Source organism: Marmota marmota, unplaced genomic scaffold (genome assembly GCF_001458135.2).
Source record: "Marmota marmota marmota unplaced genomic scaffold, marMar, whole genome shotgun sequence".
NCBI classification, from domain to species: Eukaryota; Metazoa; Chordata; class Mammalia; order Rodentia; family Sciuridae; genus Marmota; species Marmota marmota.
Genome location: NW_025999949.1, coordinates 29187686 through 29214068, shown reverse-complemented (window position 1 = coordinate 29214068; position 26383 = coordinate 29187686). Strand labels below are relative to the sequence as shown.

Sequence of the window (26383 nt, the reverse complement as noted above, 5' to 3'; positions counted from 1 at the left end):
TGGGGTAGGAGAAAAAGTCATGAGTACATGAAAAATTTAAGTAAAAAGGCCTGTTTGTTTATTGGTTATAGTTAGTATAAGAATTGCTTAGTTAAATCAGCAATCTGTATGGGAATTTCCCAGTGTTCTCAAGCATTCTGTCTACCACAGTGCATCCTAAGGACAGTCAGTTCCCCAGGCCTACTTACTTCTATAAGATCCTATGTTATTCCCAACATGTGGAAAGCCTCTGAAACACAGCTCTGGGACACAGGTCTTGGGAGATATTATCTGAATGAAAGTTTCACCAGGGCAAATAATTTCAAGAAATTCTAAGATTTTTTTTCCCCTCATATATGTTCACAAGGCCCAATATCATGTTAAAAGCCTATAGAGATGTCTGTTTTCAAAAAGTGTATTTTTTCTAGGATTTTTTTTGTACTTAAATTCCCCATATACACTTCCGTATGCTAGAGCTTAGTGTTTCTAGAAGTACATCCCACAGAATGCTCTGTTAATAGCAGAGGGCTGAGCATTCTGTGGAATGTACTTCTGGAAACACCAAATTCTAGCATAAGGAAGAAGAAAGGTTCTGAAGTCACAGCTGCATGGATTTCCATTCATTTGTTCATTGATTCCACAAATACTAATTGATGACCTATTACATGGAGTGCACTATTCTTCATACAGCGAAAAGAGAAATTAGGGAAAATGATAAAGGTGTCTGGCCTTCTCTAAGTGAAGAATGTGTTGACCATTCCAGGAATGAAGTGCAAGCTGAAACCTACTAAGGAGGAGCATCAAGTTAGCAAGGAGGTGCTGGATGAAGAGCTGAGGGAGGTGCGGAAGGAAACCCTGTGACCTTCTGGGCACAGGGTACACGGAGTTTAAAGATTCCAGCCTGAACTAGGAGATGAGAGAGACTGAGTACAGGAGAGATATGGGGAGCTTCAAGCCTGGATACCAGCCCTTTGCAGTGTAGAGAGGGAGCTGCATTCCCTGCACCTCCAGCTGGAGTGGATGATCATTCAACTTGCTTTCTAGGATGCCGTGAAGCTTAAATAAGTCCTCTTATGTACAGTGCTTACTATAGGACCTGGCTCCTAGAAAACATCTGATAGGACTATTATTGCTTCCCAGTTAAGAGTACAAGCAGGAACTGTCCTACCAGGATTTGAGTCCTGCTGATGGCTTTTGCTGCCTGGGTCATGTTCTACAGAAGACTCTGTCATGCAGCAGAACCTCAAAGTTAAAGAGACCCTGAGAACCAATGGCTGAAACCAGCTTTTCTGCCAGCCTCCCCACAGAGGCCTCAGACAAGGTGTGGGCTTGCAGAAAACCGGAAGGAGTGCATCCTGCAGGCTTGTGTTGACTTCGTGACTTCCCTCTTCTTTCTTCTCATTTAATTCTTCAAATCATCCTGTGAAGTATGTAGTATTATATTTATGGTTGAGAAAATTGCAACTCTAAAAGCTGAATTCACAAGTCTGAGGCCACATAGCCAATACAGCAGAGATTTTGAAACTCATTCTGTGTGACTTCAAAACCCACACACCTTCCAGTACCCAATGCTACCTCAATGTTCCTGGAACACATATTTCTTTTATCTCTTCAGTAACACAGAAGTGTGGGGACTCACAAACAATACCAAGTTCTTTGGATGCTACTAAAATATAAAGTCTAAAATGCTACCCATCGAGTTTTTTTTTTTAATCCCAACTTTGCTAGGTCGATACATTACCACCATAAGACTTTGCATAAAATCATGCTCCTGTTATTTAGTAACATTTTGAACTTAAGAGCATCAATGCATTATCAATATAAGTGATTTGGATAAAGGGCATGACTGTGCAGTACTCAGAACTAAATGACAAAAAGAGGATGAGCAAGTAGAATTTCTTCACTGAAAGATTTCCTCATGTTCTTGCAGCTATAGTGGTGACACATTGGCTTAGAAAAACACCCTGTAGTGACCATAGTACATTCAGCTGGTCTCAAGGGCTGCAAATCCCCTGCTGCTCTTGCAGGAGACTCTGTGAGATCTTCGCCCTGCCTTTGTCTTGAATACCACTGGCAGGAACCAGGCAGGAAGTGTGACCTCACACTGGCTCTGCCTATGTTATGTAGGCGGTTTTTAAAAGAAAACAAGAAGGGGCTGGGGGGGGGGGGCGGTGTGAGGCTGGCTTTCCCAAGGACTACACATTCCTCCCTTCTAGGAAACAGTCGCCTGACCACCAGACTTCTGCACACTGCAGTCATGTGCACAACAAGTATTAGGAGAGGGAATGGAAATTCCTTTTTCAAGAGGCCTCGGCACCTGTTGGCGTTCTGATGTTTTACTTTCAGTCGAAGAACATCTCAGTCCTCGCTTTCTCTGCTATCAACCACAGGGAGCATCACATTTCCGTAATTATTTTGTCATTTATTAATTGGAAGAAGAGATCAGGGATTCCCTCCGGAAGGAGCACGTATGGGCAAAGTATTTTTCCGAGCAACATGTGTTGCTTGGAAGGAACTGGTAAACAGACTCTGTTTCTTGAAAGGTTCTAGAGCTCTAACTGTTTCACTGTTACTAATTCTCAATTAACTGTCAGCGTACTACCTGTAGAGTGCCACTATATTTAAAGACATAACAACAAGACCTTACTTTCTGTTGCAGGGTTTGTTGGCTTAAAATGAGCTTAAAGGGCTGGGGACACAGCTCAGTGTGAGCCCTGGGTTCAACTCCCAGTACAAGGGGGAAAAAAATAAACAACACCTAGTGCTTGAAAAATACTAGCATTGGGCAATATAGGGTAATCTATGTTGGACAAATTGATATTATGTTGATCAAAAATGAAAATGACAAATGATATACTAATGTATTAGATTGTAAACAATATTTTTTTTTATTACTAACAAGTGAAATTTACCAACGTGCGTTTTTTAGATTTAGAGATTTTTGTCCAAGGAATGCTAGCAAGTTCATTTAACATCCATAAAGGGTACTTACTATAAGCTGAGTTCTATAATTCCTAACAAGGTTTTTATGTAATTTATTAAAACAATAAGCATGGAGCTTGAGAATCACCTGATGAATTATTGTGTTAAAACCACAAAAACAATCCTTTGCACTTCGATAACTTGGACAGAGGCGGTGACTCAGAAACATAGTCCTACTTCACAAAGCTTGAGTAGATTGATATTTACACATTTCAGTAGTCAATAGCAGGTAGATCTATTTGATGAGAGGTAAGTGATCAAAGATTATATAATTTATACACTTTTATATGTGCTGAATTGGTAACCAACAAAGTAAATTAAATGCTCACAGGAGCTGAGTTCTGAAATCTTCCCAGTGTTATGCTATTTTTAGTGCAATGATGCTTATGCTATTTAGGAATGTCCAGCCTGATATCAGACTGATAATAACTACAAAGAAAGCCCTGACCCTCTGTGACTACCTGTCAGTGGCTCAAGTTGTTTGGGCAAAAGACAGACACCATCCCCAAGCACAGCTGGAAACTTGATAATAAAGTTGATTTGCGCTGTATGGTTTAAATACGAATCAGTTTGTTTGGAGTTTTCTGGAAGCAGTCATTTTTCAGACTTCCTGGTTAAATAACTCACTTTCATTATTATATTTGGATGACAAATCAACCTTTGTAAGTCTGGCTTTCCCAAGTAAAACGTTATCCTTATTTAAAGAAAAAGATGATTCAGTGTCCCAAGACAATGGAAGATAGAACACAAAATCACTGAGGCAGATACAACCTTACAGAAACCCCACAATCTGGTCTCCTGCCTTCAATCCTATATCTCTGTACTATTTCAGTAAACAAATCTGACTAGTGCAATTAGTAGATGCCATCTGTTTTGGCATCATTTTTCTATTTTTGATATATAGTCCATCTTTTGCTTTTTTTTTTTTAAACATCTTTTGCAGAAAATCTGTGAAGTTTGAACAAGCGGCCTTCCCAAGATGTACCGAATATCTCAACTGATGTCAACACCAGTAGCAAGTAAATGTAGGAGAACTGCTATACGCAATTATCTTCTGAACGATTAGACGCCTTTTAGCAATTTCCTTGCTTTGATTTTGCTGATACTTAGACCATTAACCATCTGTCAGTAGCTTAGCTTCTTAAATGCCAGTGTGCGCCACTGTGATGATTTTGACTTCATTTCTTTCCTTGAGAGAAATGTATTTTTTTTCGTAGAAAAAAATTCACTACTTTTTTAGATGCCTGTGCATAAATGTGAAAGGAGATTGTTTATCAGCTACTATTAAGATGCAAAACTGTCTATAAAAAATGCTGAATGATTTTGATAGCTACTTGCAGAAAATAAGGGCGTTGTTAAAAGGGTAGTGGTTTCAAGTTTCTTCCTTCCTCTTGTTATTTTCTCCCCAAACCTCAATTCTAACCCTCCCTCACACACCCACGATTTTCTCCTGACAAATCAACCAGCCCAATCTGAAAGTCTAAATTCCTTTCTTTGTCTTGGTGATTGTCAGTCATGGAATCCAGTCTCTTGGAGCCTGTCTGTTATAAGTATTGACATATCTCTGCACAGTATTAAATGCTGTTTTGGAGTTTAGAATATTAATCTGTAGCAATTCTCCCCAGGGGAAGTTGCCAGGCCCACTGTTAAGCTGGACTCAATGAATAGGTGACTTTTTTTTTAATGAGGAATACTCATAGGCTTCCAACATTGGAACATTGCATATTTAAAAACAAAACAAATGAAACACCTTTATTCTCTCTCTCTCCTCACCCCACTAATGTGTTCTGCTCACAACTTTACAGAACTTTCTTAAAATGCACTAAGGAGGGAGAATTGGGGCTGATGACTGAATTTCTCAGATTACTGAGTAAACTACAGTAACTAAGTCTTTGGGCAATTGACATTGGTCTCTTCCCTACTCGATGCTTTCTTCCTTCCTTTCACAAGCTCATTTTGATGCCAAGGACTTATTATTGCCTCATCTTACACTGAGGAACCTCTAAAGCACTGCTGTAAGAAGGGACAGAAACTGGAAGCCCCAACACCCTTTCTTTCTTCCCATGGGGGCCTGGTGACAAGTTGTGTTGGGCTGATTGGTAGCAAGGCTGGGCTAGCTGAAGTCTTCTTGCTTAGGCTGAGACACCAACCGTCTCATTGCCACCATTGTCAGGATCCTGTGTCTTGGTGAGGTGCCATGAATTCGTCTCCCATTTGCATTGCAGGCTCCACCAGGTCCAACAGAGAACGTACTGGAGAGCTGGCTCCCTCGTGTATTTTCCCAAGGTATGCCGCCGAGCTTTTCACCATCAAATCAAATTCCCTTCCTGTATGTCTTATTTTGTCCTGATTTGAAAATATCATTTGAGCGATCATCTGGTTTTGATGTGGTTATATATTTTCAAGCACAAACAAAACAAAAACTAATCTGAGGACAGATTTTATTTTTGATTTTTTTTTTTTTAGTGTGAATGTGTAGGCAGATATAAATTGCTTCTTTCTTGAGTGGAGAAGCTATAGTGAATACTGATGAATGGTCACTTTTTCTCACATCAGTGGTTTCTCTCTTTTTATTTTATTTTATTTTATTTTATTTTATTTTTTTTTTAGATATACATGACAGTAGAGTGTATTTTGACGTATTATACATCCGTAATGGTCTCTTAAATATGTCTTCCTAGCTCATGTTATAAAGCCATATTATTTTACACCAAAGCATAAGCTAAGTTTCACACTTCACTCACACAAGTAGATGCTACCATCGTGTTCAAGTAGTACACAGACTCTTCTTTCCTTCCTTCCCTCCCTCCTTCCTTCCTTCCTTCCTTTTTTCCGGACCCTCGGAAGTTTAACTTTCCCATGCATTTTGTGAAATGAGCCCATAAAGGGGTCAGACACTGATATTAGAACTTGCCCCTTCCAGTAAATTAATTCTAGGGTTCCTGAGCTACCAAAAGAGTCAGCTCTGGTTGAATGAACAGGACTGTGGACAGAACACATGCTTTAGAGTCAGATCAACCAGGTCCACCCACATCATAGCTCTGCCACATACAAGCTGTGGAAAATATCCAAGTAATTTGCCCTTCTGCATCTCATTTTTTCCCTGCTGTACAAGGTTGTGAAGAGTGATACTTATATTTAGAGAGATTAATGAAGAGCAGACAAGAAAATGTGGGTCCAGACCCATGATAAGTTCCAATAAATAATACCTATTAAAACAGCATTTCCTTAAGAACTTGGGTGCATATATTAATCATGGATAGGCTTTTAAATTGAAAACAAAAGGGATTCAGTGGAGCATGAGGGAGATTTATTGAAGAAGGGTGTGCTCAAGTCCCCTCCAGCCTCAAAGGGCTTGTTCCCTCACCCACTCAGTGGCCATCCTTAAGGAGCTCATTAGTGCTCCATTGATGTGGGATTAATTGTATACTGTACTGTTTTTTTTTTTTTAAGACCCTAGCAGTGTTTGTCCCTTCACCAATGCCAGTCAATCTTTGTGATACCCTAGAAAGCTGAGCTCCAGGCTCTTCCAAAGCCTGGTCAGTCACTTCTCAAAGCAAGACAAGACTTGGTCTTTGGGCAGTTGAGTTAGTTGTTGGCTTTGTGTGAGATTGGAGTTCTGAAACCAGCTCGAAGGGACCTTCTAGGAAAACTCAGCTTTTGCAATTATTACAGCAGAATTGAAGAGTTACATCAAGATCTAGAGGCAATTGTGCTACACCTCAAAGTGTTGGGGGAAGCAGCTCTTTCTTACTATAGTGTGGGTGTCTGGAAAAACATCTCTATTTTGTCTACAATCAAGACAGAGGAGACAAAGTCAAGAGGAGTAGAAAGGGGAGACACCTGGGGTGCAAGAGACTGCTGTTGACCCACATTCAAGGTTGAAACCTTGGGAGTTAGAGGGCTCATGGAAATGCAGGTCTGGAAGTCTGTATCTCCTACATGTCCAGTGCATTAGAGTCACCCCGTTGATTTTTGTTTGTTTGTGTGTGGTTAGGCAACTGAACCCAGGATCTTACCCATGCTATGCAAGTGCTCTACCATAGAGCAACATTCCCAGCCCTTTTAAAAAGGAAAATTAACTTTGAGACAAGGTCTCATTAAGTTGCCCAGGCTAGCCTCAAACTTGGAATCCATCTGCCTCAATCTCCCAAGAAACTGGGATTTCAGGTGTGTTCCAGATTAATTCTTGAGGAGGCAAAATGGTATAGAGGAAAAAAATCACAAGGTAGGAGACAAAAGATGTAGATTCTTATCTTGCCTCTTCCAATTACAAGTCTTAAGATCTTGAACAATTAACTATCCTACTGGAGTCTCCATTTTCTAAACTATTAAGAAAGGGAACAATAACCAAAAATGAGGTGAGTCAGTGCATATCTGCAAAGTAGACTCTCCTGTTGATTCCCAAGCATCTCTACCTGTACTGTCCAAAATTTTCATCACAGGTTCGAATTAAGGACATATTAATTCTAGGGATAACAGTTTTGAACAACATTATGTAAATACATTAAAAATGTCATGGTATAATCCGAGTCCTCCCAAATTCCAAAAGCACAAAACTTGGGTCGTTCAAATACTAGGCAATAGATTTAGTTCATAGCACCTGGACGATGGAAGATAGAGGTGTTAACCTTCCATGTAATGATGACATGATGATATTTTATCTTCATAGCAACTCTACAAGGTTGGCTTTGGGTAAAGCTTGTTATATAGGTTTGCATTTACAGAAAGCTAAATCTTAGGGTGTATAAATAATTAGCAAGTGGCAGAATCAGGATTCAATCTCAATTGTAAACCCACCTTTATCTCTATAAAAGACTTTTGTTATTTGTCTTTATTATATATTGACTTTCTAAGGTAATTGGGTGATTGATCCTAAAGGGTAATTTATCCTAATGCCGGGTGGGGGATTGTGATTAAGTATATGGGAGAAAGTCTGGAAACTGATAATCGATTCAGTTGTATGATGATAAGTTGGTGGTGACTATAGAAAAATAAAGAAAAGAATCAGGCTAACATGACTTGGGCTTCATCATTAAAGACATGATTCTATAATGAGGGAGATGAGAGTCCCAATCTTCTCTAGACAGTCACATTTAAAAGGCTGGGTTCCATGCTGGGCACAATACATGAAAAGATGATTTAAAAGCTGAAAAATAGAGAATAGCAGTCAAAATATGATCGCAAAGAGATCAAAACCACATTGTATCATATAAAGTCAAGTGAAATGAACTGGAAAAGTTTTAGTGTGGAAAACAGAGAACCCATGCAGGACACAGAATGTGTCTTCCTGAAGCGGAGTGGCTGTTAGGTGGAAGATGGAAGGAAAAGAGACGTTATAATTTCTCAGTTATAGTGAGAAGAGTAAGGATGTGGCAGATGGCACTCAAGATAAGGGGGGGCGAAGGGAATTATCGGTTTCCAACATCCCAGAAAGGCTGTTTTGCAATTTTTCCACCCAAGAAAATGGACTCATGTCAAAAGTGAAGGCTCATCATGTGGGGAAGATGCTGCTTAGCCACATCGTTTTCACCGAAGTTTAAAATAGAAAGAGGCACTACACGTTGTGTGGTTCAACGCTGAATCCCAAAAGGCCAGAGTGACAGCGTGAGGGGCCAGGAAGTAACCAATAGAGCAAATGGGAAGCGGTCCCCTTTCTTCCCGGGAGCTGGGCACTGCAGCTGTGTGGCTGCAGCACGGCGCCCTCACAGACCCTCTGTGCTCCCTCTCCAGCCTGGCCTTCGACTTCCTGGACGGTGGGAGTCCCTTTGAATGCTGCTCCATCGACCCCTTGACAGGCTCCCATTACACCTGTCGCCGCAGCCCCAGACTCCTCACCAATGGCTACTATGTGTGGACGGAGGACAGCATCCTCTGTGACGAAGACGGCAACATAACTCTGAACCCTTCCCAGACCACCGTCATGTACAAGGAGAACCTGGTCAAGTAAGTGGAGGCTGTTACCTAAGGGGGGGCTCAAGTCCCCTCCAGCCTCAGAGGGCTCGTTCCCTCACCCACTCAGCGGCCATCCTTAAGGAGCTCATTCGTGCTCCAGATTGTGGGGACCAACGGCTAGGAAGGGACAATGATGGCTGACTTGAAAACGAGCGAAAGTGAAGTGAAGTGATCCAGGTGCCGGGTAGGAATCTGTGTGGGGGTGGTGGAAGGAAAGAGCAGGAGGCCAGTTTACCTGGGTACAGGTTAAAAACAGGCATTCTAGAGCTGGTGACGGCGGACTGGAGTGTTAGAGATGTGAGGTATTAGGTAGTGTAGGCAAGGGAAGAGAGCACAGATGTGGGATTCTGAGAAACCAATACGCGTCGGGCAGTGCAGGTAGCTCAGGAGGGTCCAGCTATGGTGGGAAGGGAAGGAGTGTCTGTGGGAAAGCAGGCTGAGCACCAAGGTGGGGTCCCCACCAGGCTCAGGCATGTGGGCTCCAGTCCCTACATCAGGAAGAGCCACTGACCAACTGTCTGATTAGTTCTCAGAAGGACAGCAGTGATTGCTGTTCAGAGGATGGACTGGCAGGAATCCAAGTGGAAAGCGAGTAGAAGAGAAAAAACTGAAGGCAGGGTACCACAGACTGAGAGGACGTGGGACTAGGATAAGAGGGAGGGAGGCACATAGACAGGATGGCAAAGGGACACGGTCCGGATGCTTTTCAGGTGGGAGTTCAGAAAAGGAAGGGCACTTTGATGAAGTGTGGGACCCTGGCATTGTCAACTGGCACCAGTCACCCAAAGCAGAAATCAAAGAAAGGTGTATTTGGAGGAAAGAAGACAAATGGATTCCCTTTGGATCAGGGAATTTGGGCAATCAGGTCTATTTTCTTTTGCTGCAAAACCACCCACATGCTGACTGCATCACTCAGCTATTGACTCAACAATCCTGTGTCACTGATCCAGAGTGAATCCATTCATCTTCTTCCCTCCAAACACACCCTTCCTTTATTTCTGCTTTAGGTGATTGGTCCCGTTTCACATCCAGCTGACAAAGCCAGAGTTCACTTCCTGAAAGAGCCCGTCCTTTTCTGGAACTCCCATATCAGAACAGTGACAAAATCCTAGTGATACACAACAGCTAGTCCACTTTTTGTAGTTGGGCTGAGTTTCTGCTTACACTCCACTGGAAGACCCTGTGGCTCATGGCTGCACCTGGTGGCAAGAGATCAGGGAAATATAGCCTAGTGTGTACCCAGGAAGAAGAGCAGAATAGTTATGTAGAAAGTTTATTGCTTCTGCTACAGTGGCTAAGGCAGATGAGTCGACTGCCCAAGGCTACTTAGAGTTGCTCTCCTCCTCTTCGTCCTTATGGCCACTGTCTTTCTACAGACCACCATCCCTTCTTGCTTAGGTCTATGCAGTTGGTCATAGCACTCTGACTGTCTGGGATTACCCACCTTCCAGGACCTCTCCAGGCTGCTGCACAGTGGCTTTCTGAAATGGCCCAGGGACCTCCTTCAGGAGAATTTTACCCCATTTCTTTTCCTCCCAATTTACCTTAATCGTAACTACCAATGTTTGTTAAATAAATGAAAAACCAATATCATTTCTTATTTGCTGTATGCTAGATACTATCTCAACCATTTAAGTACACTCTCATTTGATTCCAACTCCTGCTCTACTCTGACTTGGATTCTAGTATCACCATTTCCATGAATACACGGGAAACATAAGTCCAAGTAAGTAACTTCCCCAAGCTTGCAGAGCTAGTAAATGGAACCAGGATTCCAAAACAGGTTCTCTGACCTGAGAGAACAAGTTTCTAACCACCACTTTTAACTCGATCCTATTGTAGAGATATTCTTGACCTTACAGATGATGTTTTATCCATACATTTTGTTCTCAAATTTGATAGGTGTTCATCCCAATAATAGGTGCTTAATGAAGACTTGCTGGGTAAATTAATCAATATATGAGTACATAGAAATTTTCTAATTACTGCTTAATCAACTTAAGATGATCTCATTTTAGAACCTGCAAGAAACTTTCAAATTTGATTCATTTTCACAAGGTAGTTATTCATGATCATGAACTCTATCATTTTTCTTAACTTGCTGTTACTTGAAATTGATGACAGAGAGAGTGAGCCCAAAAACGAGTTTCTCATCCAAGGCCCCATTCCTGCCAAGGTTCCCTAGGACTGAGGTCACCCTCGTGGGGAACCAACAGGAAAAACAATGCTCAAGGCCTGCTGCAATCCATGTGAATATGAGAGTGCACTCAGTTCCAAAGACACCTTGATGGCAGCTAGAGATGCCCATGGCAGGGAGGCTTGCTGTAATGGGAAAAGTGTCCCGTTTCCTCTTTGCCCTTTTGGGCTTTGCTTCAGGCCCTGATTATCTTCTCCAGGGTGTGCATAATGCAGGCTCAGCACATCCCAGCTTGGCTGAAACCACCTTGTGTTGCTGTATATTTTGAATATCCTTTCTGTCCTTGGTCTGGCCCCTTTGAGTCATTCTCTGTGGCCAAGAATCTTTTGGAAATGCAAACCCAAGCAGGTCACCACACTTTACTCTCCCTTGACATGCTCCTGAGGTTGGTCTCCTTTTGCATTAACATTAAATCTTGCCTCATTCCCCAAATAGACAAGGTTCTTCACTATCTGCCCATGTTTACCTTTCCAGCCACAATTCCTAGCGTGACCTAATGAGACCCACTTGTCCATCAGTGAGCAGGGCAGGCTCTTGCAACTTGGAACTCACTCCACAAAGCCTCCTTCAATTCTCAGTGAGCGATGCCTTTCCCCATGCTCTCCAGCCTGCCTCTGGAGAGGCATATACCCCCTACTTACAAGCACATACCCCCTAATTTTTTGGTGATCTAGACCAGACTGGAAGCCAGGCTGTCCACTTGATAGCTGGATGACCTCAGTCGGGTAACTTAACCTCTTTAGGACTCAGTTTCCTTAATGCAAAAATGGAGTAATCATAGTGCCCCCCTCATAGGGCTGCTTGAAGGTAACCTGAATATCCAGGTAAAGACTGAGAAACCCACCTGGACACAACAGATTCTAGGAAAGCACCAGCTAGACCTGCATTGTTTGTCTTTCTCTTAGAGTAGACTGTGACCTTTGTGTACACATGGTTTAGTCTTTAGCTCATATCCTTGACATTGATCCAAGGACTTGGCACATGGTAGAATTTTAATTAACTTCTGTGAAATTAATGGAGTGACCAGACTCGAGCTCTAGACATGGGGCACTGTTTCACACCTGCAGTGACTGCTGTTCACAGTTTACCAGGCCACTTTCGTTTCCTCCCAGAATATTCAGGAGGAAGAAGAGAGTCCGCCGCTCCCTTCCTTCTCTCTTCAGCCTCAGTGCCTCCCAATCCTGGCTGTGTGGAAGTGTCCTGGGTGATTCTGATACTTCCCCCCATGAGGACATCTGGCTGGAGGGTGCCAGGAGGCTGGATTCATACCACAGCAGCGAGAATGGTGAGTTTGAGTATTACTTTCCAGAATGAGGCGTCATCCAAATTTGTAGTGACAGCCATGTGGTCCAGGACCAAAGTCAGATCCGAAGGTGAGAGTGAATTTGATAAAGAGGATGGACCACATTAAAAATTTACCCAAATTCTCTCCACAGGACTTATATGATGGAAATGTGTAGGTGTCCCTGTGGCACAGAACACCCTGATGTTAATGTGTAGAATAGTAAGTTGATAATGCTCAGGAAATACTCTCACTTCCCTGAAGCATCTTTTCCTGTATGGGATACTGGTGGAGAAATGATACTGGAGTCAGATTTAAAAGACCTCTATTAGAGAAGGTGTACTGGATTCAGGGTTCAAGTCCTAGTCTGGACACATTGGGATAATTACTTTGCTGCATCTCAATTTCTTCTTTGAAAAACAAGATACATACATATATGTGCATATATATTTCTCTTGAAATAGATAACATCTCATATAACATAAATTGCATACATTGCATAATAAAAATATACATAAATATGTGCTTATGTGTGCATACATGCAAACATGTATAACCACAATGATGTAATGCCAAAGCATATTTTCTTATTTATTCACTCATTTTTCAAACTTCCTGACTGATTACCTGCTCTGTTGGCAGTCATACTAAGCACATATTCCTCAAAGTTGAATAAGATATGACTCTAATCTTGGTAAACTCCTGGTTGAAGATAGGGAGGTAAGTGTGTTTGCAAATAATTGCAGTATGACACCTTCAGCACTGTAGCAGAGGCATGAGCCATGTGCAGAGAGAATGCCCGGCGGTGAGCCAGGGAAAGCAATATTAGCTCTGCCTGGAGGAGCCTGGAGGATCTCAGAGCAGGCAGCATCCTAGAAGGTGTTAGGAGATATGTGGGCTCGCTTGGTGGAGATGAACTAGAAGGATATTTCTAGCTTCCCCGTTCCATCCTCCAAATTGCTGAGAGGATGGGCTTCCCAAGACAAGTATGTGGCCTTGCTATTCCTTCTTAATATACAATTTCTTTCAATTTTTCATATTTCCCAACCAGAAATGGATTAATTGTGCAGGATTCAGTGCAAAATAAAATTCAGGGCATCTCATTAAAAAAAGGTTCAGGAGTTTCAAATGTGGACAGCAGAGTGTTAAACCAAGGGTGAAGCCCTCTGGGCATGGGGCCTCTACGGTTGCACTTCTCCCATGCCCTGCCACTGTCCTGACTTCAACTTCATCTTCTTTTCTTCCAAGCATTCCACTCAGACCACTCTCATCTGCCCTGAGTTTCCCAATGGACCACAGTCTTCCTGTCACTGTTCTCAGGTTGCTTACTCTACCAGAATCCATTCCTTCATTCATTTGGGAGATTTCATTGAAGGCCAGCCATGTGGCAGGAGGAGCCTGGAGGATCTCAGAGCAGGCAGCATCCTAGCAAGTGTTAGGAGACACGTGGGCTTGCTTAGACAGAGTGGCGACAGAAACAGACAAAATTACTTATTCTCATGGAACTTGCTTGTGTGTGTGTGTGTGTGTGTGTGTGTTGGGGAGAGATGGACAATAAGTAAATTATATAGCATGTTAAGAATATGAGTGGAATGAAGAACAACTCAGGGTGAGGTGATGGGGATTGCAGGCTGAAATAAGGTGGCCAGGGAAGGCCTCCTTCAGTAGGACTTTGAGCAGAAGCAAAGCCTCTGGGTAGGCATCTGGGGAGGAGGCATCCAGGTGAGGCAAGAGTGAGTGCAGAAGCTCTTGGCCAGGAAGCTGCTTACTGGATGGGGGAGTGGAGGGAGGTGTGTGTGTCCCAGTGTAAGTGGGGAAGGAAGGAGAGCCAAGGGGCCATGTCTAAGGCTGGGCCTTCTGTGCCAAGCAAGCTGAGATGCCACTGGGGATTTTGATCAAGAAATAGCATGATTCAAGTTACATTCTGACAAGAAAACTCTGGCTGCCTGGTTCAGATTAGATGTCAAATGTGAGAGACAGACACCGAATCTGGTGGGGTTTGGAGTGATTTCCAATGGGGAAGAGGCAGCTGGAACGAAGATGATTGCAGAGGAGGGTGAGAAGGACTGGGATTCTGGACACATTTCAAAGGCAGAGTCATTTGGATTTTCCCCAATGTGGGCTGTGAGAGGAAAAGAGATATCAAGGGGTTGTTATAGGCTGAGCATTTTACAGTCTGTCTTGCTTAAATGTATTAACCTTGTTTACGTCCACTATCTTGTTTAAATATCCCCCAGTCCCTTAAGAAGTAGGTCACATTATCATATTTATTGTAATTAGGATGAAACTGAGGCTTAGGGTTAAGTAAACTGCCCACGTTCATTTAACTTATAAACATCAGAGCTGGAATTCAATCAAGGTCTGCCTTTGCTCTTTGCCAAGAAGGGTTTTACCCTCCTTTTCAAGGTCAAATCCAGCATGTATCTCATAGCCCAGGTTCAAAGAACAAGCAAGTTTAGTCATATAATACAGTCGCAAATAATTTAAGTGCACTGTCATTGTATGTCTACTAATTTTCTCAAACTGGTTCCTGGACATAAAGCAAAAGTTACATAATCTTTTTAAAATTTTTAAATTTACAGTAATTATAAGTGCATACAAAATTGCAAAAAAAAAAAAAAAAAAAAAAAAAAAAAAACAGTACAGAGAGTGCCTGTGTACCATTCATCAAGTTTCACCCACTGGTAACAATTTATACAACTATAGAATATTATCAAAACCAGGAAATTGTCATTGACATGATACATGAAGATTCCACCAGATTTTACACCCACTTATGTGATTGTGTGTAATATTTAATACATTTTAAAAATAAAACAAGTGCTTATTAAATGAAGAAACAATTCCATAATATGAACAAAGGATTAATTTAAGTCAAATACATTTTTCCCCCCTCACAACAACAAAGAGGTACCTGCAGGAAGAGGAGAAAAGAAAGGCAGGAACACAGAATGAACGTGGAAAGAGAGACTGGGTGGTGGAGGACCTGCTGTGCACTCTGAGGACTGGAATTTACCTAACTAATCGAGGGTAATTTTGAAGGATCTTAAGCAGGTTGACATTCATCAGATATAGATTTTCAGTTACCTTCTCAGTATCACGGCATGAAGACAGGATGAGGGGTAACTAGTGGGACTCGAGTACAATTGACCCTAACCAGCACAATGAGAAAGTGGCTCTGGAATCAGAGCCCAAAAAAGATTTAAGAAAAATCTTTCAGAGTAGAATTAAAAGGCTGGTGACACATTATATGTGGTGGTGGTAAAGTGGGAGAAGGTAAAGAAAATTGATGTTTTTACTTTGGAGGGCTGCATAAAGCTGGCGACAGTAGGCAGGGTGCGTTTTGAGCTGGATGGACCCGAGTTCAAGTCCTTGGACCATACTCTTTCTACTTAAGTGGTCTTGGGAAAGTTATAAAAAACCTCTTGGAGCCTCCATTTCTTCATATTTCAAAGAGGAAAAATAATAGCCTATACAATTGCCATGGGAACAAAATGCAGCAACCCATAAAAAGTACCGAGTTAGCACAGGGGCTGGCATTCTGTTCAGTGTGTACAGCTCTGAAAACAGAGGACTCAGGTCAGGAAGAGAGACGATGAATTCTATTTCATAAGGGCTGAATCTGATGTACTTAGGAAAGATGCCAAGTCAAGGTGTGAGAAAAGTTCAGGAGTTAGGAAAGGATCTGAGAAAGTGGTTTGAAAGTCAACCTGAGAAGCAGTACAGGTCTCTAGAACAGTGGGGTCTCCCCAGGAAACCAAGTGAATGAGCAGAAAGGAACAACTCAGAGTCATGGGTGCTGTGGACCATCACCATCCCAGCAGATCCACATCTGGGGCGACACCACTTCCTAGGGAACCCCAAGGAGAGCTGCTGTTCTTATTGCCACTTTCTAGAGGAGGAGGCTGAGGCAGATCCATGCTTTTCATGAGGCCACACAGTTAGGAAGGAGCGTGGCCAGGACTCCACCTTAAGCAAGTGACCCTGTGCTCTTAGGCACTGTGGGTCACGGGGGAGAGGCTCACAGGCCAAGAACCAGAGGAACCAGTATGCCATGGAATATAAAGAGATGTCTAGTGACGTCTGAGAAGCCGTCAATCCAAGAGTCCTGTGGCCTACAAGAAGCCTCTGGTGAATAAGTTAACTACTAAATCTTGGCACAAGCACCTTCAGTAATGAAGGGCTTTCAATACTTTTTAATTGAGATATAACTCACCTCCTATAAAAATTACCATTTTAATGTATACAATTCACTGATTTTTTTAGTATCATCTCAAGATAGGTTATGCAACCATGACCACCTTCTACTTCCAGAACATTTCCTCACCCCAAAAAAGAAACCCACACTCACTAGAGGTCATGCCCCTTCCTAGCCAGCCCCCTGACAGCCATTAAGCTACTACTTTCTGTCTCGATGGATTTGCCTATTTCAGACTATCATCATTATTTTTAAATTTTATTAGTGAATATCTGATAAAAATTGTATGTATTTACTGCAAACGATGTGATGTTTGTATATATGTGTGTGTGTGTGTGTGTGTGTGTGTGTGAAAAGGCGACATCAAGCTAATTAACATATCTATCCTCTCAGACAGTTGTGAGAGCATGTCAGAGTTAGTCTCTAGCAATTTTTAAGTACACATTACATCATTATTAACTATAGTCACCATGCTATGTGATAGACCTGCAGATCTGATCTGATCCCCTCTGATGGTAACTGTGTACCCTTTGTCCAGCATCCCCCCAGCACCCATGTATACCCTCTCATTGTCTTTGAAGGTTGCCTCTTACCCTCACTGGCTAAGATGGTGGGCTTATGCTGACTGTTCATTCGTCTTTGCCAGTTTCCATCCTTGGGTTTTAGCCTAGTTCTCTGGAGCTCAGATCTCTTCTTAGATCTAAAGCAAAGTTTCCCAAAGTGTGGGATGGGGTGGGAAATGCCTGTAGGATCCAGCAGAAATGGACACTGAGTTACACAGGGAGAAGCAGAGGCCCCTCTTCTGATAATCTTCAGAGAACCCAGGAGACCTGCTCAGTCTAGGCTCCTGGTAGCTTTGGGATTCTCAAACACTTGCTGTTTTTTCTTTTAACAAAATTCTTTTCAACAAAGAACAGGTTCAGAGTTTTCCTTCTACCAGTAGTTGGCACAAATTAAATAACTCTATGTTTTCATTGCACTTGTTTTCACATTTGCTATCTCTTTAGGGCATTTAAGTGATGGGTATAAAGTCACCTTTAAAATAAAAGCTCAAAATGAGACAATTTGAAGACAATATTAAGTGACTAAAAGCAAAAAGCTTCTAGGATATGTCCAAGATCTGGGCAATGATGCCTGATGACCAAAGTCTGGAAATCTCCCTTCCAAAGGCAGTATTTAACATGCTCAGAAATTAACATCTAGTTTTCCCATAGTTGGATGTTCAAAATATGTCCAAACAATTTCAAAGCAGTTGGGCTACAGCAGTCCTGCACGTGCATGAGGTATCTTATTAAAATTCTCATGGTTGCCAAATATCTCCTAAATATAAAATACCAAACCACCCCACTCCCAAATCAGTAATTAGTCAACCTGGTGCACAGGACTTTGAAATCTCTCATCTCCACTATCAGCTGTAATCAAATTTTCCCCAGACTTCTCATTTTCTGGATTTACCCAAGGCCCCGTGACTTTTATCAGCAATTTACTTTTCTCTGGAAATGTAGCCTAGTTAGAAGACTCCAGAAGAATTCAAAATTAAGTTGTTTTTCTGTTTTCTCTCTGTGCAATGGATGCAATCAAACACTACTTCCCCTGATTTTCTGTAGCTTCATTTTCCAGGCAAGAGAGGATTTTTTTTTTTTTTGCCTATTTCATTTGTCCTCAGCTCACCCCTTCCCCAGCTGTGTCAAGACACCTTTTCTCATTAGTTGCAATTCGTTCTTCAGCCATGGTGCTTTGCAGCTCCCCAGACCCCAATACTGCAATTTGGGATGTGTTCCCAGTCTGTGAGTCACCCTGAAAGAGAACAGAGAATTCACACAGGGAGGACTGAATTGGACCTTCCTCTAGCTCTACTTCAGCTCACCCTAGGACAGGCAAGATGGTCTGTGGCTTTTCTCTAAAACTAATACCCTCCCATAAATATCTTTGTGTGTGTGTATGTGTGTATGCGTGTGTGCATATGGTAAGAACTTGACGTGAGATGTATCTTCTTAGCAAACCAGGCGCTGCATTGCATGGCAGCTCTGTAGAAAAATCCATTCACATAACTGAAACTACCATTTACGGGCAGCTTCCATTCCCCCACCCTCACCCACCTCCAGCCATTTTGAATTCTCTGCTTCAGTGAGTTTGGCTTCACAGATTCTCATAGAAAGGGCTTATGCAGGATTTGTCCCTCTGTGACTGGCTCATTTCACTTAGTTTAGTGTCTTCTAGGTTCATACACCTTGCTGGAAATGGCAGACTGCCTTCTCTATGCAGGGCTGAATGACATTCCACCTTTTCTTTACCCATTCTTCTGACAGTGGATGCTTACATTGTTTCCATTCTCGGCCACTGCGGCTACTGCTGGGTAGAATGGTGCCAGGAAACCTGTGGGGTTGGCAGGAATTCCCCAGGCCAAAAGCCCCAGCTCACTGCGTTAATACCCAGGTTGAGCAGGATGTCAGGTGGAGTCAGGCCCCAATCAGGGCAAGGAGGCCATTCCTTGCCTTAATCAGGTCAGCCTCAGCCTCCTCAGGGGTCAAACAGATCCACTATCTCTGTGATCACCGTAGCCCTACTGTGACAACCTCAGGTTAGGTTTTGGGTAAGGCTATGTGTCTCAAGCTCTCACCTCCAGGGAAACCTCCATCTACTAACATAGCCAACCTTACTGAGGGCCAACTATGAGCTGGACTGATTGCTGGTGTCTGGAGCAGCTCAGGTGAACTTTTCCTCATGGAAATTTAGTCTAGCCAGGAACACAGTGTTAAACAAAGACCGCACCATTTACACAATCCATAGTCTGAGTTTATAGGAAATTTATAAAATTGTGATAATGATTTATCCCACCAAGGCAGAGAGCTGGGTGTTTGGACAAGAATAAGTACAACAGGAAAAAGACAGGTCTGCACGTGCCAGTGCTTCCCAGAGGTGTCGAAGGTTCCAGTGATCAAGACGCCTGTACATTTAGGTCTGGTCTCCCTTTGGCAGGCTTTCAAGCTCACTGTTACTGATACTTTGGGCCAGTTATTCTTGGCCCAACAGCCATGCTGTCCTCCAGAGCAGGTTAGCAGCATCCCTGGCCTCTGCTCACTAGGTGCCAATTGCAACCCCTGTGTCCCAAATGATGTCAATCAAACACGTTCTGGGATGCAAAAAAAGAAAAAAAAATTATCTGGGAGGAGAAATACCCTCATATAACAGGGTAGAGGACTCCTGTTATATGAGGACCCCAAGTATCTCTTGGAAGTCCCCACTTGCTCAGCTCTCAAGGAATGGGAATCTCTCAGATCTCACCATTGAGTGAGCATCTCAACGCATGGAGCTCCTCATGCTCGTATGACTTTAATGACTTCAGACTCCCACAGAATAAGCTTAGCTCCCAAGTGTGACCCGAGGCCCCTCAAGATCTGATCTTTCTTAGTGGTCCAGCCAGCACCATCTCCCAGGATTCCCCAGGCATGTGCTCCTGTCTGGTGCCTGGGTCTTGCTCTTTGGGAACCCACTGCATCTTCCCTTTCTTCCAGTTCCCCCTCTCTTCTGGCCTTCCTGCTGTCACCTTGCCATACAGTAAGGAGGGGATAACAAAGCAACCATGTGGGATGAGATGTGTGCCTAGAAATGTCTGGGAACAGGCTGAGGAGCTCCTGCATGGTAGAGCAATTCCCTGGAGAGTCATTCATTTTTTTTTAAAAAACCCTTTCCATATGTCCACCAATAAGCTCTGCTCCCTCCCTTCCTTTCTTTTTCATAGAATGTTCTACTTTATAGATGAGGAAACTCGGGGTCAGAAAACCTAGGTACCATGCCCTGTGTTACTTGCATGAAGACTCACCAAATCTCACTTTGCTTCTTCTTAACAATGACATCAGTTTGCATGTGTCCCCTATCTAATGAACACTCCCTCCTTACCACTTCCCACCAGTGACTCTCATGTGCACAAACACCACCTGGGATTTCTAGCCACTTTGGGGCACTGTCTCTCTTCTCCCTGTATCCCTCTCATTCACCTGAGTGCCCTATAGCATATGGGGAGATAAATATGTACACAGTTGATTTGAGTAATTCTATAGTCATAAAACCAAGACACATACTGGCCATAGAAATAATTCTCTTTTTAGATAAGAAAAAAATAAGCAGATAGTATAGTTAGAAAAAAACATGTTTATGGGTTTACTTCAGCATTTCCCTAGGGTAAAATAAAGGAGAACAATGTTCTCAGACACCACACCCACTGTCCTAAACTGAAAATCAAGCATGATCTCCTGGGTTCCCCCATTGCCTCCTGCCCAAGGGTTCTCCTTTTCTGCATTGTGGTACATGTTTGCCTTTTCCCTGGAGAGTACCTCCTGGAGAATCTTGTGGTTTGGGGTTGTGAGTTCATCTCCCTTGGCTTTCTTTGAGAGAATCTGTGCATCTGGGGCTGAGAGCGTTCTGAAATGAGATTTTACATTGATTCCTAGTGTATATCACAGGACAAGTACCAGTGAAGACTGTTTTGAAATAGTAACTTCTCAGTATAAATTTGGACTTGAAAACCACTTCCTCATAAAATCTTTGGGAGATAGCTGCCTAGACCAAAGGAGAAGAGCCATCAAGCTCTCTCCCTGAACTTTAAGTGACTTTTTTTCTTTAGCCTCTCCTTTCATTGGGGAAATAGACTCAAGTTCTTATAAGAATTCAGTTCCAATTTTATGTCTCTCTTTACACCAAGGCCTTTTCTCTGCTCCTATGGTATCACTGAAACCATAGCCCTTTGGCTTCTAGAAACCCCACCCTCCAGGCCGTTTGGCCATGGCTCTTCAGAGCTCTGGGAGTCCTTGCCGTGGCCTCTGGGAATGCATCATTCTTTTGAGCTCAGCCGTACAGTTTAAAAAACATCAGTTGGATGTGTGCCATCTTCGACACCAGCTCAGGAAACACCTGTGTCCCAGGCAGGGCTTCTGCCTGCTCTTTGTGAGAAGGTTTGCTTCCAGGTCAATGAGCTCTCCATGGCTCAAATTTTTACTCAAGGTCACAGAAGTAAAGTTTATCCCTGGGTGGGCATCACACAGACCACCAAAGGCAGAACAGGGAAGTCCTGCGTGCATTCATGCCAGATGAATCTCAGAGACTTGTAGTGGGTCAGATGTGGTGCTGAACCTTCTGTGAGGTGGAAGGATATGCCCACCGCAGTCTTCCTGCCTGGAGCTCTGCCTTGGGCAATTTGGGACCTTGTAACCCCAGACTCAAATTCAGAGCCAACAATTACATGTCATTCCTTAATGTCCTAATGTTGACGACACCAATCTTCATTAGGAGTTAGCTTAGCAGGTGTGAAACATTATGCTACATGATTTTGAGATGAATTTGATTGACTCTTTTTGAGGTAATGTTAGGCTAACTAAAGGGCTGGTAAAACATATTTATTTATGTGTGGACTATTGTGGAAGAGAATAGGCCACATGTCCTTGAAACCATGTTTGAATTATATAACCCCTTAGATGAAAAAACACATGCTACACAGCATTTTACCAGGGACATCAACATATTTTATAGTGGAAGGTTGTCCTTAGTCCCACCTTCCTCCCACCAGCACACAAGCCACATGAGGACAGAGATGACATCTGTCTGATACTCCATTGTTTCCTAGCAGCTCAGTCAGGTTCTGATCTATAGTAACATTGGATTAATGCCAAATGAGCCAGTGAGTGAGTTAGAAGAAGGAGTTAGGCGACTATGAAGTTTAATGCTACACATATGTGTGGCCTATGCGGTCACCAGGCTTCTTCAAGTCTACCCATTCACTGCCCCTCATGATGGGTGGGATTTCCTGTCTCCTCTACACATGGGTCTTTGGATAGCCTTTCATGCTTTCTTCCAGGACCACCTCCATTTCATCATATATCAAAACGTCACCTTATTTTGCCTACATAAAATGCCACAGTTTTATGTGTCTAGTGTAGAGTGTGTACAGTGCTGCCCTTACTCGGGATCATCCCACTGCTTGCAGCAGGAGTCCCTGATGCTCAGCTGAGAGGTTAGTGCCTTTGGTGACCAGTCCTCAGTCTGGCTCCAGCTTCACCTTCGCCTGGGCTCCCCTGGGTACTTTGTTCTAACCACATTGCAATCTGCTTCCTTTGCCAAACTTTTAGGCCTCTGGCCTTGCTTGTATGTGCACTGAGCTACTTCTTTGCAGCTTCAAGAGGGGGACCAATTAGAAAGCCACCTAATGTGGAAGCCTTCTACCCTACTCCAGCAGTGCATCCGGGTTCCTATTGCTGTGAAGCATGCGTAAAGCAGTCACTGAACACACACATGTACACACACTCTGAACCCATCTGCTTTTTCAGAAGGGGATTTTGACTGTTCTTCTCTGACTGACAACCTGGAGAAGCCAAAGGCAGCATCTGTGACAGCCTCCACTTCCAGCCAAATCACATCTCAGCCTCCCAGTGGAAGCTCCCAGGACACCCTTCAGTCCCTGTGGAATGCCCCTGAACGTTTGCAAGAGAACATTGTGGATCATTCACGTGAGTTTTTCATTTATTTATTGATTTATGTATTGCCATTCCCAAAGAATTCTTCCTTTCAGGGCCTGACATGGCAGAGGGTGACTGACATGCTCCTAGGTACTGGCTTCTACCAGTTCGAGGAGAGGTGGACCCAGACCTTGGCCAGGGTCCTTGAGATGTGTTCATAAGGGAGGTCATTGCCTTTGGTATCATCTTAGAGTCATCAGAAGCACTGAATGTACACTGCTTTATTTTTTTTCAAAAACTCTGAAGATGTGTGATATAATGTTAGGCTCTAACTGAGCACAGGAGAAGAAACACAGGTCCTTGCTGTTTTAGTCTTTATACATAGCAGTATATTTGACTCACACCAGAAGAAAAACAGGAAAATGAGCAAAAGAACATTTTTTTTTTGGACCGGCAATTGAACCCAGGGGTGCTTAGCCACTGAGCCACTACTCCAGCCCTTTATTTTTATTTTTTATTTTGAGACAGGGTCTCATTGAGTTGCTTAGGCCTTCACTAAGTCGCTGAGCCTCACTTTGAAATTGTGATCCACCTGTATCAGTCGCCCGAATCTCTGGGATTACAAGCATGTGCCATGGTGCCCAGCAGGAAAAGAATATCCTTTTACAGGATGCCTCTAGTAAGAAAAGGAAAAATATCCAAAATTATTGGCATCTCCTGTCAAAGTGAGTGTGGAATAAGTCCAGCAAGCAATCAAGCCTCTCTTCTCTAGTTCGCCGGAATCAGGCTCTGCTATTGGGCTGGCCCTGTTGCCAGTTGACCAAGAGGCAAAGCCCTGTTCCCCATGTGTTCGCTGTAGTAACTCTGTGAACCACCAAGGAAGAACGCTGAGCAGCTTACCAAACTCTAAAATGCAATGGTTTCATGCGCATGTACAGATCATCCCAGTTCTTATCTCATAAACACTAAACTAGTTCATGCAAATCAATTTGGGCCATGTCTACTAAATGCTCAATGAATGTGAAGTTACGATTATGCGAAGGTGAGATGAAATGGAAACATAATGAATATGAACAAAATCATGAATATGAACCTCATGGATTATCCCTTCCCCTACAAAGGCCAAGGTTCCCTGCACCCAGGTGCAGCCATTAGATAAGTGTTTAAGGGTTTTGTGAACTCCCTTTCCAGGTGTTGGATTGACAGAGAAGGTGACTTTACTGTCCAGACAGTGGCCAAGTTATCAGTGCCTCACAAGGCTCAGTAGCCACCTCCTCCAGAAAGCTCCCTTCTCTGTGCTCCTCAGGCTCCCAGGGCTTCTGTCTCACGCCCACTCCCTGCACTACTGTCGCATGCTTACCTCTGCATGGGAAGCACCCCCATCTTTGGCCTGGGAACTCCTTCAGGATGGGCACTAGGTCACAGTCCTCCACAAATTCCTTGTGCTCTGTGACTGTGGTGGACCATTTAAAAATGTTCCCTCTCCATACTACAGATAAGAGTACTGACTCAGCAAGGCCAAATCAACCTTGGTACTGTTGGCAAAGTTTGGCAAGGAGAAATGGCTGCTCTCTGCTGTCTGAATTGTCAGTGCCACCTGCTGTACCTGGAGCACCCCTGCTCTTCCTCATGGTCCATTAAAGGGTCTTATTTGCCCCTCTGGCCACTGGAGGTGGCCCTGTACTTCCCTAGCACCCAGTATGCACACCTCTAGTCAAACACGCATTTCCCTCCTCCTCGTTGAGCTCTGGATCCTGGAGGGGACAAGGTCTCCATCTTTCTGCAGTCCTTCAAGTGTAGGTTCTGAGTGTGTCTTCTCTACCAGGTGCTATTCCAGGTGCTGGGGGTAGGTGTGTACAGCCTCATCTCTGTCAGTCAAAGCTTTTGATTCTGAAGTCTCGACTCAAAGTGGACTGCTCAGTCATGGAATCTGTGGGTTTACGTTAATGAAAATTCCCAGGCATAGGGTCGAGGAGTCTGTCCATCTCCGTCTCTTCTTGTCTCTTCTTTTCTGTGGGTGTTGCTTTTTAAAGGCCATCTTGCCATCATTTTCCTGGTTGATTTGTACCTGGACTTTTCTAATTTCCAGTTCAGTGGAGTTATGACGGGAGGCCAAGAATTAAGTTTTATTGGTATTTGAAAGGTTTCACCTACATGGAGAAACTGGTCATTTTGTAGATAAGTATGTGAAGCTCCAAAAACCTTGGAAGGGTTTAAATGCTGGGAGGGAAATCAAAGACGCCCACTAGCCCACCCAAACTGTGCACCAGGAGAGAGCAGGAGAGGGGTTCCTCAAGTAAACCGCGGGTGCTGTCCCCTCGATTAGGAAGTGCAGCGTGCAGCCTTGTGGGAGAAACAGAGTGTAGAACAAAAACTTTAATTCAGTGTGAAGAGAATGGTAAGGGAGATGGGAAGGGGTAAGGGAGACGGGAAGGAAGGTGTGGGAATCAGGGGAGGGAAGTTCAGGGCCGGGTGGAGGCTGGAGGCAGGCTTGCCCAAGGGGTTAGACCCGCTTCACCAAAATAGGTACGAAGCAAATGGCTGCTAAAGGAAGGGGCCTGAAAACTGGCCCAAAGTGACACAACCCCTCTCTTTGTGGAACTCATATGTACATCCATTCATCCTTCAGTGTCTAAGTCTAGAGAGATTTGCAGGTTGTCAAGTTGGATTTGTTTCTCTCAGGAAATGTTCTCCAAATTCCACATGAAGTCGGGGGAGGCAAAGAATAGAAACCCACTTTAGAAAGATGGTGGAGGGTTCAATTGAACCCACGATGACTTATTTAATTCACAGTATACATCAATACCATATATTTTCAGCAAATAATTTGCTACTGCTACGTTTTCAATTGCCAGTTTTCAGTATTCCACCCACATGATGGGCTAAGGAATTTTTGTAGCTGATTCAATCCTCATTCATAGCTTAAATAGCAAAAATAAATACATTCATAAAGTCATTCCAAGTTTCAAACAACTGTTGTAAAACTGAGCTTTGGAAGCATTTGGCAAAAAAAATAAGTTGAGGTCTGTTTATAGATTCCTTCAAGTTTTCTGTAGAAATCTTTAAGCCAGCTCCACTTCTCTTTAGGTAATTAGGGTCCCACTGAGGTTCATGATTGACTGAACTCTCCTGCTTAGAAGTGCTGGAGGATCTGTAGCCACTTCCACTGTGGCTCAACAGCACTGAGATGTTCTGCGGATTGTGGAGAGTTTTGCAAGGACAAACTCTTTCATAATGTATGTTCTCTGTTCTGGTCTGTAGAGACTGCCAGTATGCAAAGCTGCAATTGTCTTTCCCTGCCCCACTTCAGACAAAACATTATGTTCTGTCTAGATGTGGTT

At 43.2% G+C, this 26383-nt stretch overlaps 1 protein-coding gene across 10 annotated transcripts in view; it reads left to right on the top strand.

The window, feature by feature from the left end:
• Positions 1 to 2111: 2111 nt before the first annotated feature.
• The window catches only part of Tmem71 (transmembrane protein 71), a 35626-nt gene continuing 11354 nt past the window's right edge, over positions 2112 to 26383 (top strand). For 3 of the 10 annotated variants that reach the window (XR_007347253.1, XR_007347252.1, XR_007347251.1), the window contains exons 1-6: positions 2115 to 2385; positions 3905 to 3986; positions 5187 to 5247; positions 8695 to 8907; positions 12226 to 12398; positions 22914 to 23093. Coding sequence is in view for 7 of the 10 variants with exons in the window: in XM_048802162.1 (XP_048658119.1) it covers positions 3941 to 3986; positions 5187 to 5247; positions 8695 to 8907; positions 12226 to 12398; positions 22914 to 23093 (673 nt within the window). In the remaining 3 variants the exon portion in view is untranslated. Of the gene's footprint in view, positions 2498 to 3904; positions 3987 to 5186; positions 5248 to 8694; positions 8908 to 12225; positions 12399 to 22913; positions 23094 to 26383 lie in introns of all 10 variants that reach the window. The other 7 variants (XM_048802155.1, XM_048802159.1, XM_048802158.1 and 4 more) reach the window with 6 other exon arrangements.